Source organism: Sarcophilus harrisii, chromosome 2, assembly GCF_902635505.1.
Source record: "Sarcophilus harrisii chromosome 2, mSarHar1.11, whole genome shotgun sequence".
In the NCBI taxonomy this organism is placed as follows: domain Eukaryota; kingdom Metazoa; phylum Chordata; class Mammalia; order Dasyuromorphia; family Dasyuridae; genus Sarcophilus; species Sarcophilus harrisii.
The window spans coordinates 580,008,435-580,021,545 of NC_045427.1; the positions used below are offsets into that span (position 1 = coordinate 580,008,435).

General features: G+C 38.8%; 1 protein-coding gene across 13 annotated transcripts in view; it reads left to right on the forward strand.

Annotated features, from left to right (window-relative positions):
- TACC2 (transforming acidic coiled-coil containing protein 2) overlaps positions 1 to 13,111 on the forward strand; it is a 314,467-nt gene that overhangs the window by 88,280 nt on the left and 213,076 nt on the right. For all 13 annotated transcript variants that reach the window (XM_031955975.1, XM_031955979.1, XM_031955974.1 and 10 more), the window contains 2 exons: positions 1,801 to 7,212; positions 7,827 to 7,937. In XM_031955975.1, coding sequence (XP_031811835.1) covers positions 1,801 to 7,212; positions 7,827 to 7,937 — 5,523 coding nt within the window. The remainder of the gene's footprint in view (positions 1 to 1,800; positions 7,213 to 7,826; positions 7,938 to 13,111) is intronic.

Genomic DNA, 13,111 nt, shown 5'->3' on the forward strand with positions numbered 1-13,111 from the left:
TTTGGTACTTACCAGTACCTGAGTTTTCCTTAATTGAAGAACTGAGAACTGACAGGGTTCGACTGACTTAGTGACCCCTAAGATCTTTTCCACTGCTGTGATCTGATGATTTAGAATGCATTTTCTCAAATTCCTCTGGTGTTTTTCTCTGAGACAGCAACCCATAATGGGCTTGAGGAAACATATTCCTACTGAATCTAACTGACTTAACCAGAGTAGTTTGATGTGATAGAAAAGTCTAAGGAAGGCTTTAAAAGATTGCCAAGGTATTGCATATGCTGAAAAACTTTTTAAAATTAGTACAATTCAATAACTAATCTATTGCATAGATTTGTATAGATTATCTCAGGCAAAAATTTTGAATTCCAGGACAATTTCTCCCTGATTGATAAGTGTATTTGAGTCTTGGCTCTGCTATTTACTAGTTATATGACCTTGGTCAGTATTTATGATAATGATAATGATAACTCAAATTTCAAAGTGATTTAAGAGCTGTAGTCTTCATCATATTTTTATGTTTAATCATAATATTATTACCTCATTTTCCAGATTAAAAAAATGAGATTCAGAGAGGAAGTGGTTTTTCTTTGGTCAGAGAGCCAGTAAATGTCAGAGCCAAGTCTCCTGACTCCCATTTAATGTTTTGCCTGCTTTACTAGGCAGGACCTCAAATCCTTCATCTATAAAAAAGAGGATAATAAATCCTTCCAAACTTACTGCACATGTAGAATTTTTGGGGTCTGTAGCTATAGTTTTACTGGTATGGGGAGTTCCCAGTATAGAGACTCCTCCCAGTAAAGATCAGTGAATATTTAGTCTTAAATTTCCTGATATAGGAGAGAGAAAGTGACTGGTCTTGAAACATACTATCTCAGTATGTGTCAGAGAAGAGACTTGAACTCAGGTTGTCCTGATTCCAAGACTAGCCCCTCACACAAATGGACATTAGTTTTAAAGCAGAATTTTATGCACATGGATTTTTCTTCTAACATATGAGATGTATGTTTGAAAATATCAGACATGCAGTTGTAGCTGAAATTGTGTTTTCATAGTTTGCTTTCTGAAGTTTGAATCTGATTTTCAGGTTTTCTTTTTTGGTGTGTGTGTGTGTGTGTAAGTTTTTTTTCCCCCAGCATGGTTGCTGGTTGCACAGTGGATAGAACTCTGGATCTAGAAGACCTGAGTTTAAATCCAAGCTCAGATATTTATCCGATATGTAACTTAACTTACCTCAGTTTCCTCAATTGTAAAATGGGAATAATAATAGCATCTACCTTCCAGAACTATAGTGAGGATCAAATGAAATAATCATTGTAAAAGTGCTTAGCACAGTGCCTGATGCGTAGTAGCATGCATCAGATAAATGTTTATTCTCTTCCCATTCCCTTCTCCATTCTATGCTAACTAGCATAAAATATCTCAGAACAACCCAGCCGAGATTTCTAGCATTGCTTATTGTAAAAGGGTGAGGGCATTTTTAAGGGATAGAGGGAGTGTCACACAGTGTCAAGATTCCTGAATGAAGTGAGCTGGGTTCCTGTCCTGGATCTTCCCCAGGATCTCAGTGACCTTATACAGGTTTGCTCATCTATAAAATGTATTAGGGTTATACTAACTCACAAAGAACCCTTCCAATATTAACATATTATTAACTTGTCTCCACAGTAAGTCTGACAGCATGGGAGGAATGACCTGATATCCGAACCCATAGTTGCTTTTTTTGGCTGGGGTGGAGAATTTTGTTTGCTCTGTTCTATCCTCAATGATAATGAACCAATGAAACGTTTCCATTGTTGACAGCATCAATCATGGAATCATCAGCGGCTACACAGTGGAGGGTGCAACTAACTCCAGCTCATGTGCAGTGTCTTTGGAGGTGATTGGACAGAGAAATCTCCTACAAAAAGTATCTGACTCCTCATCCCACCCAGCTGAAGGAACACGAGGGAGCAGCATATCTTTCTCCATGCCTTTTGCAGAACATATCCAAGATGTTATCCAAACAAATCAGGCCTTGGCCAGCAAAGATGGGCACGTCCTTAATGGTAACCTAGGGGAGCCCCTGCCAGATACTCCAGAGGAAGACCAAGTGGGACTTGCCCCACGGGCAGATAGTAGTGGGGAGAACAGCCTGGTCACTACAATTGTTCCTATTGATGATGGGAAAAGTGTACCAGGGGAAGGCTTCAGGGACTCTTCTGATCACATTACCTTGTTACAAGGGGATCCAAGGACACATTCAAGGATATTGGAGCCATTAAAACCGATGGCACAGCTGTCTGGAAATGGTGATCCACATGGCAGCTCCTCCTCCCCTGGGAAAGAAGCTGGTGATTATGTTACCACTCAAGAGGCCCAGCAAAATCCAGAGCCCCTGCAAACAAATCAGAAGGCCCCAGCTGTAACCCAGAGAGGTGAAAATAACACAGATGGAGTAGCTGGTCTGCTATTGAAACAGGAGACCCTCTTACTGCACAACACAGCCCCAAGCACATCAGATGGAGAGGAAAGCAAAGTGCTTGTGAAACCTCAGAATTTGGCTGATGATTCCAAAGTCCTCAATGCCTACTGCCAAGATGTCAAGGATGTAGAAGCTGCCCTAGAAACTAAGGCAAATGATGCTCCCTTGGAATACAATAAGGAGCCAACAGCAACTAATCTTCCCCTACCAAATTTACCCCAGAATCCTGTCCTGGATCCAAAGATCAAAGATCCTTTAAGGGAATCTGTTACCATAACTGATGTTCAAAATCTCCTTCAGAGTGGGACACAGGAAACATTATCTGATAAACAAGACATCAATGCTGAAAGAGATGGGCTTGAACCTGTAATTTCCCAAAGAGAGGAAATATATCTGATTTCCAGTGTGGGTTCAGAGAATACTCCAGATCCAGCTGCTACTGTTGCTGAAATGAGACCCAACTGTTCAGTCACAGAGACTCTGGTTGTTTCAGCTACTGAGGCTCTTCCAGACCCAGAAAAAGGATATCCCATGACAGATGTAGGAAGAGTATTGGGGAATATAGATTTAAGGAGAGAGAGCAAACAACCTGAGATGAGTGCTAAAGAAGATCCTGTCTGTTTATCTAAAGGTGAAACAGAAGTTCCCTTTAATGAAGGAAGAACAGAGAGAATACAAGGAACAGTCCCTATTGTGTCTCCAAATGACTTAGATAAAAGCATGGGGGGAAAGCTGGAGTTGAGTAATGAAGGCCAGGTACTTGTTGATGCTGAAAATCAAAATGGCACTAAAGAAGAAAATCAAAGAAATAATCCTCAAGAAAATGAAGTTGCTGTACAGGATACTAAATCCATAAAACCTGTGTTTTCAGAGCAGAAGATCTCACTCGATTCCAGTGACAGACCCAATGAGGTAGTGAGTGAAGCAAACTCTGCAAATTTGGAGCCCAACTTGCTTCATCATCCAGCCTCAGATTGCCCAAAGTTGCCCAAAGATAGAGATCTCATGGAGATGAAGCAGCCTGAAAGTCAATCAGCAAACTCAGGATTATGCTCCCTGGCCTACAAGATGACTGATGGAAACTGTGCTCTTGGTATGGGTGGTCTACTGCCCGGGAATTGTGGGGACAGTAATGTCCAGCACGTTGAGCAAACTGAAGATAGTGGACAGATTACTTCTAGAGAAACTATACTAGAGGTTACAGGGTTAAAACCTGAGCTCCCAGACACTCTTCGAGATCCTAAAGGAGGGGGAAAAATGGGATCCATTCCTATGGCAGAACCTGGGAAATCCACAATGTACGTATCTCCAGGAGCTGATGCTAATTCTGAAACCCAGGTAGCTGAAAATAAAAAACAGGATAACCAGTCAACTAAGATGCTTTGTAACAAGGATACTGAGGACCTTCTAGTACCTATGGCTGAACCTGTAAGTGTTCCTGCAAATAATGAAGCTGGACAGAAATTCAACTCGGATGTGAAAACTTATTGTCCTGATGAGACCTTGAATAAAAAAAGTGGAGTAGACTCTCAAAGGCCAGTGCAGAGTCATCAGGGAAATGGATCATCTGCAAGTAACAGCAGCACAAGGATCACTCTGTTGGGAAACCCTGAACCATCAGCAGGGACTTGCTTCCAAAAATCTCACTCGTGTTCAGAATTTTCTGTCTCAACAAACTCCAATGATAACAGCTCTCCCTTTGAAAATAGGAAAGAGACTTCTCCAGATGGTATTGAAGGGACAAAGACCAGTACTGAAGATATCCCAAAAAACTTACCACCCACAGAAGTTGAAGAAAACTCGAGCTGTCCTCCTACTTGTAGTGCACAGGAGCCAAGTCCGATATCAGAATTCCAAAATATGCAGTATGGAGAAAGTTTGAATGGGATCCAAACTTCAGGTGCGCATGATTCTAAGGAAAAAATTTTGGACAGTCCTTCAACAAAAGAGTTGGATTCATCAGCACTAACAAGAGAAAAGTTTCCTCCAGTGATGGACCAAGAGAAACAGTTCAGTGGTGACCAGTCCTTTGGTATTTCTTCTCCTTCTGTGGTCAATTTAAAAGATTCCTCTCTTCAAGATAACTCAAATGTCAAAACAGAAGAAAATTGTTGCACCGGACAGATACCTGACAAGCCCCAACAGGAGAAGGAGTGTGCTTTGATCTCAGACACTCGGCATGAAGGAACATGCCAGGAAAATGGGTTTTCTCAGACAGCTGACATGTATGCACAGCTCAGTAGCTTAGGTAATACAGAAAATACAAGTGAAAATGAGGTTGGGGCCCCGCCTTGTCATGTAAGTGCACCACCATCCATTAAGGCTGCTGCTGACATTCAGCCTGCTCCATCAACTGACCGACTCCATATTACACCTCCGGATGCCCCAGAGAAGGTGCTTGATGAAACTTCAAATAGCAATCAGCTTCTATCGGACACACAGGAGAAAACTGAGCTTCCAGCCCCCTCAAACCAGGAAATTCAAGGGCATCTGTCACTCAGTAGCAAAATCAGCCCCCAGGAGGACCATGTCAAAGAGAATTTTGAAAGTGTATCTGCTGAGGGAGGAAAGAACGTTGCCCAAGGAATCCTGGCTACATGTCTGGTATCACACGAGCTCGGAGAAGCTGTTCCAAACAAGGATTTCCTTCAGCCCGAATGTAGCCTTAAGGTGGATGTTGAGCCAGCTCCCAGTGGTGGAGAGAATGGAGCCACCTTTGTCTCAGGTAGTCTCTGCCAAGCTGGGCAGAAGTCTGGCAGCTTCAAGAATGACTCATGGCTCAAAAGTGAAATAGGTGGAATTGTCAGTAATGTCTTGAGTGCTTCAACATGTCAGACCGACTCAGACAGGCAGCAGCCAGAGCTGCCAACTGCTGGGATATCCAGACAGACCGTAGAGGTAGCTCCTGAGAATCTTAACCTCAATATAAACCGTGCTGTTGAAGGAAAATCAGAAGATAGCAAGACAAAGACTGATTCCATTAAAGAGTCCAGTGTTTCCAGCGAAAGTTCCTGTCCTGAAGGAGAGTCTGTGTTCACTTGTGAGGACTCTGCAAATTTACATACAGATTACCTTTCATCCATATTGAAACCTGCCCAGGTAAGGGAGGATATATCTGCAGTTAAATCCAACGAGATCCAAAACGAGAGAAACTCCAACTCCCAGGCAAGAAGTTCTGGGGAAAATATTCTGAAAATGGCGGAGGTCTCAAGAGAGGATGCCGAGAAAGGTAATGAGAAGGTAGGAGATACCTCCAAGATGCCTAAGGACACACCCCACAGTGAGAACTGCAGTTTGGGACAACCTAGCATGATGGCTGGATTCCCTGATTTCAAGGCACATATCAGCAAAATATTTGAGAAATCTGTCCTTGGTGCATTGACCGCTGACCGTCCACAGCTTACACTGCAAGAAAAAGATAGGTTTGAATGGAGTCCAATGGGAAAGGACTCTTTGGAGCAACTAAGCACAGAGAAGCATTTACATCATGGTCAAGGAGGAGATTACATCATGATTTCCACCACTCATGTTGAACAAGGGGTAGAAACAAAAGGTAAAGAGGAAGATTTTACTCTAGAGACTGCCTCTTGCCAAACAAACCCAGACAAGTTAACTTGTCAAGAAGGTATAGCCATAGAAAAGTCCCCAGGTTTAACTGCTCCTACCCTGAAACAGAGCCTGCTAAAAACCAACTTGGAAAAGGATGGAATTGCATCTGGTGTCTTGCAAAAAGAAAATAAAACAGAAAAGTCTGAAACAGCTGATGAGAAATATACAGGATTTACATTTGAGCATCAAAAGCTTCAGGGAGAAGGAAAGCAGGGACTGATTTCAAGCCTCCCTTTTGACATTTCTGGGCAGAAAAAACCTTTAGAAAATACCACCCTTTCTAAGAGTGAAGAATATTATATCATCTCCCAGATACATACAGAGGCACCTTTATCTCAAGAGGATCTGACTGCTACAGGGAGCTGGCAGCAAAAAATACCCTCCAGCAGAAAGGTGCCCAAAGATGATGAGCTCTATGCTTCTATTGGCACCGAGGAAGTGGACAACACCCCAGAACTTGGACATTTCCAGGAAATTTCATCTCCACCTGGGGACATTCCAGTCTCTCCTAATGCAAGCAATAAGCAGCTCAGTGCTAGCATGCCAAGGAATGAAAAGAGGCCCCAAGATGATGACAGTTCTCATGATGATTCAAGAACTTTGGAGACCCCAAGAACAGAAAATGTTATGGATTTACCAAACCCCAGTGGATTATTAACACACTTTGTGGTTGATTGCTTCAAACAAGAGTTAGGTTTGCAGGACTTCCAGTTAGGTGTCTTACAAGAACCTGGCCTACTGTTAGAAAAAGTTCCAAAAGCAAAAAGTGAAGTTTCTGTTACTGAAATAGAGTCGGAAGCTCACTCTTCTGAAGGCCAGCCCTTAAAAGGCAGCCCTGAAACAGGTACTACAAGAATGGTAGTTAGCCCAGCTTGTGACTCAGCTCTGCAAATGAGGCTCTCCAATCAAGGCCCCGAGGCCCAGTGTGGCTTCTTGAAGGCAATTCTAGGGATGGAGGAGAAAGATGCTTCTCAATGTTTAGAGAATGAAGCTGGGAACCAACAGACTGACCAATATTCTGAGCATGAATTCACACCACCTGAAAATGAGCTCAAGTTACCAGTCTGCTCAACTCCTGAGACAGATAAAGGACAAGTCCAGAAACCTCAAGATGTTATTTCAGAAGAGGGACTCACAGAAAGGTACTTAAAATCAATTAATTCTTATGGGAATCATCATAGCCCTTTCAAAATTCATTAGAGATTAACCTCCTGACTAGAAGAATCAATATAGCATATAGGTGGATTTTCAGGGAATTCTACCCCCTTTATCCAACTGCCTAAATTCTCATCTGCTAATCTCTTTGACTTGCAGCAATTTAGACTTAGAACATAAACAATTGAGATGGGAAATATTTGGGGAATCGTGACAATTGCTAATTTATCATGTGCTTTCTTCAGTTTTTTCAGTTTAATTTAAAACTGTTTTAAAGTATGAAATGTTTGCTTTATGCCCTATGAATTGTAGTGTCATAGGTTAGCAATCATTCATAGAGCATGTTTTTAGTTCTGATGGGAATTCAGATACATCTGTTTTTTAATCTGGATTTATTTAGGAACACATTTTGGGGGGGGGGAGGCTGATATGCTTCAAAAGTCCCTCAGAGTTGTTGAGTGTATGAACTTAATTTTTTCCTGTGCATTTTAGTTCAACTGTTGCACGAAGCCCTCATTGGAAAACATGTGTTCATTCAAAGAAACATAGAAATGAAAACTAACTAACAAATTGTACTTGTTGCTTTCTTCCATCATTTCAGAAAGAGTTTCAAGCCTGATCATTCTCTTCTCCCTCTGGTACCTGAAAAGGATGCTCTAGAAAATCTTACTACCAGTTCAACGAAGTCCAACAAGGATGACAGAGTAGAAAGGTACAACCCCAGTTATTTGAAGAAATATCATACCGTGAGTGAATGTAAATATTCTAGATATCCTAGAAAGTAATGCAGGCTTCCTGACTTGGGTTTTTTTTTTAAAAGAAGAAAATAGCTACTCTGCATGCTTTAGCACTTATACTAGTAACACAATAACAGAACAAAAAAAAATCTTTAATTAATTTCCTGAGGTGTTAAAAAGAATGTTTCTTTTAAAACATTTTAAGCCCATTTTAATTTCGAGATAAATTTGCTAAATGTTGGTCCACTATCTCATTCCGTGCCAATAAGTCCATTTGTTCATATAGGTCTTGATCTCCCAAGATCCTCTCTGGGTTCTGTTTTCTCATTCCTAAAATGAGGAGATCTTGATAAGATAATAAATAATCTTTCTTCTAAGTCACATATTTCTATACAGACTTTGGAGTGAGAAAAAAAGACTTTGACCTTGGCAAATCAGTTAAATCTTTCTATGCCTCAGTTTCTTTATTTTTTAAAATAAAGGGATTGGATTTGAGAGTCTCTAAGGTCCCCTCCAGATCTCAATCTATAGAATACCAGAATCCTAGGAATCCCAGACTTGACCACCCTCCACCTCAACCTATTCCAACTCCTACTGTGTTTCTCTTGCCTGCTGCATGAAGACCCCCATCCTGCTACCAGTAGTTCTTTTCTAAGTGAATTGTCATTTAGTATTGTTAAAAAAAAAAAAAAAAAAAAAAAAAAAAAAAAAAGATGTTGCTTTAAAGTAGTTTCCTTTGGGATTTTCTGGGCTGGGAAAAGAATAGTGCAAAGTTAAGACACATTCATGAGTAGACTATGAAATTCTTTTAAGGCCTCAACTCTTTGTGGTTCTCTGTGTGAATATACATGTGCTGCATACCAGACTTTAAATTAGTACCTGTGGCTGGCAAAATGCATCATACCAAGCAGCTGCTGGCATTTTATAAATGATTTGATTAATATTTTGCACATGCTTTAAGAATGTACAATCACCTGTTTTTCAAGTCTGAACACTTCTGCTATTGGAGCCAGCTGCCTTCAGTGGCCTACAATAGCAACTCTTATTAACTTGGTCCCTGAATGTGCAGGTGCCCAGTGAGATGTATGCATATTCTCTATAAATATATGTAAAATTAATCTCCAATTGGCGCTTGTTTCAGTTACTGATTTGTCATACAATTCCTTTACTGGTATGTATTTATCACATTCCCACTTAGGGTGTAAGAAAGCATTTGCCAAGCAGGACAAGAATGGGGCTGTGGGTGTTTTTCTTTTTCACATATAGATATGTATATAAAATAAACATATTATTATAATTATTATTGAATTCATCTTCTTGAGTTCAAACTTAACCTCAGGCATTTATTAGCTATGTGATACTGGGAAAGTCATTTCACCCTGTTTGTTTCAATTCTTCATGAATAAAATGAGCTAGAGAAGGAAATGGCAAACTATTCTGGTATCTCCACCAAGATAATCCTAAATGGAATAATGAAGAGGTGTACATAACTGAAAATAACTGAATAACACATGCATAATACATACATGTATATATATACACACACACATAAATACATACATACACATATATTTCAGATGCTTAGTTGTTTATTAGTCTGTGAGTTTTGCCATTCTTTAGGGAAGCATGGGATGCTGCAGTTAGTAGGCATTTAAATATGGGGAAGTATTGTGTTTGAATGGAAAGAACCTAAGATGTGGAATTAGGAGACCTGGATTCAAGTCTGGTTTCCTCACTGTTTGGCCATATGACAATGGGTAAGTCATTTGATATTTCTGACTCTAATCTTTATGATGAGGAGAGTGATATATGCACCATAGACTTTAAGGGTCTTTTGTGAGGAAATAATTTTGTTTACTATAGAGTATCATTTAAATGTGAGAAACTATACATGTGTAAAAGATGCTGGGTGGGTCATGATGATGGACAACAGATGGACTGCCTGACTAACAGATTGGGTCCCATGTGAATACAAATAGCTGAGAGCCTGAAAAATTGATGGGATGAGCTAATAATCTGTTCTTTGGCAACATGATAAAAACATAAATCTTTGCTTTTCATTTGCTGTGACTTTATATAATTGAATTGATTTCAATATAAAATTTGCAATTAATAATTTTTAATTTAGACAGGCTATTGGTTATTTTGGGTAAAATTCTTTCAGTTTACAGATGGGAAAACTCAAGAAAGAATGAATGTAAGAAATCTTTTGAAAGAAAAACCGGCAAGCTTTGGTGATTGATTGAATATGGAGAGGAAAGAGTAATATATCCAGAGAGAAGAGGGGGAGGGAAAGAAAAGAGGAGGGAGAGAAGGAGACAAGGAGAAAAACAGAGCTAAGGCCAGTTCTGAGATTTTGAAATGAGAAGAAAATTGATACTATTGATAAAAATAGGAAAACTTGGGTAGAGTAGTAGGCTTTAAAAAAGGTGATGTGCTTGGGTCTAGTTATGTTGAATAAAATACCATATATATTGCTGTAAATGATTTGATTTTATAAATAAAATTTCCTGTTAAAATTATTTGTAATCTGAAGACAATGATTCTTTAAAGAGTCCTAAACAATGTGGAATATTGTAGCTTAATTAAGGGTTAAAATTTTGCCTCTGGTGCTTATTGTTTGTGTGATCATGGGTAAGTTACTTAAGGGAAGGGAACAGAATACATATTTATATGTCTTTTATGTGTTGGGCACTATTCTAGGCACTTAAAAAAACAAATATCTCATTTGAGCCTTACAAAATGCTACAAGGTAGATGCTATTATCATCCCCATTTTACAGTTAAAGAAACTGAGCTAAATTGGGTTAAGTGACTTGCTCAGCATGACAAAGCTACTAAGTTTCTGAAGCCAAATTTGAACTCACGTCTTCCTTACCTAGGTACTTTATCTACTAATCTACTCTGTGCTTGGGTTTCCTCATCTGTAAATTAAGGATATTATGCCAAAAGATCTGTGGATTACCTTCTAACTCTGTCTCTCTGATTCTATGATCCATGATTTTTGCATATGTACTCATAATGAAAGGAAAAGTGAGACTTTGGGCTTGAATTATTTAAATGGATAATTATATTTTTTCTAATTATATATTTAAAATTTATTTGGTTTAATTATTTTTAGAAAAAAAAAAAGAAAATAGAAAAGGAATACAAAACAAAATAAATGCAGAACATTAGGGAGGATTCAAAACATAACAACAAATTACCAAATCAAGAAAGCATATATATATATATATATATATATATATATATATATATACATATATTAGTAGAAGAAATTATATTCATGAATGCCCTTTTTTTTCTTTATTTCCTTGTAAATTATTCTTTGGTTTTCTGCTGTACACCTTTATTCTTTTTCCCTCTTTCATCTTCCCTATGACATTCAAGCAAGCTACAGTTAAGAAAAGACATATTTATGTATATGTAGATATATACATACATACAACTCACACATACAGACACACACACACGCACACCTCACATATACAAACATGTCTTTCCTATCCTTGCTGACTCTTTAAATTCTGCTCCATAACTTGCCTTGCTATTACTTCACCTTCCCCCACCCAAGGATCCCTCCCTTGTCTTCTTCCCTTATTCTTTGCTTCTCCATCCACCCATCCCTCCTTCCTTCCTTCCTTCCTTCCTTCCTTCTTTCCTTCCTTCCTTCCTTCCTTCCTTCCTTCCTTCCTTCCTTCCCTCCTTCCTTCCTTCCTTCCTTCCTTCCTTCCTTCCTTCCTTCCTTCCTTCCTTCCTACCTTCCTTTTGCAATTGGGATTAAGTGACTTGCCCAGGATCACACAGCCAGGAAATCAGGAAATGTTAAGTGTCTGAGATCAGATTTGAACTTGGGTCTTCCTGACTTCAGGACTGGTGCTCTATCCACTGCACCAACTAGCTGCTCTCCCCTTATGTATCAAATACATAAAACAATTTGTCCCTGTTGAGTTCCTTAAAACTGATCTTTGATATTGGCTCTTATTTGTTAAATTTTCTGTTAAATTCAGGTGTTGTTGATAGAAAATCCTGAAAACCTGCATTAAATGTCCATTTTTCTGATTCAAAATTATAGATATTATATATGATATTTTTGGCTATAGGTTTAGTTCTTTTGATTGTCAGTAACAATGATTCCAGGACCTATGGTCTTTTATTGTAGTTGTTGATAAGTCTTGTACAATTCTAATTGTAGCTCCAGCATATTTGAATTTTTTTCTTGTTTCTTGCAAAATTTTCTCTTTGATATGGAGGTTTTGAAGTTTGGCAATAATATTCCTGTGTATTTTCCAGGAATCTCTGTGAGATGAAGATGGGTAGATTTTTTCTATTTCTATATTCCCCTCATGTTCTATCACTCCAGGACAATTTTTTTTTTTAGATTATTTCCTATCTTACTATGTCAAGGTTCTCTTTTTGATAACCACATTTTAGCAGTTCAATTATTCTTATAATTTCCTTTCTCAGTCTGTTCTTCAGATCTGTCATTTTTCTTAAAAGATGTTTCCCACTCTGTTCTACTTTCTCATTCTTTTAAATTTGTTTTGTTATTTCTTGGTCTCTCATAGCTTCACTGGCTTCCCCTTGCCTAATTCTAATTTTCAAAGAATTATTTTTCTTTGAGACTCTGTACTTCCTTTTCTAGTTGGTTAACTTTTTTTTTCATATTGTTTTTCTTGGATGGTTTTTATTTTTAGTTTTTAGTTTTTCCTCAGTGTCTCTCATCTGATTTTTAAATTCTTTTGAATTCTTCTATAAATTCTCTCTGGGGGAGAAGAGGGAACCATTTCACATTACTCTTTGGAATAGAAGCTTTTTTTTTTTTTAACTAAAGTGTTTTCCTCTGAAGATGAACCCTGGTCTTCCATATTCCCACAATATGTTTTAATGGTGGGATTCCTTCTTTGCTGGGTCATTTTATTTAAAATAAGAGTATTAATCTAAGCATCTCTAATCATGGGGTGGAGGGATGGTGCCTCAACTACACAAACAATCCAGGAGGTGACAGTATCTGTGGTTCCTGCTGAGGCTCCAATTACACCCAGCTAGCCCGAGGGTTCCCCACTTGGTATCTCTGCTGAGCTAGGCAAGAGGTGTTTGCACTTCACATAAATTAATCCCTAGCCTGGGGCCTTTCTTCAGATTTTCTA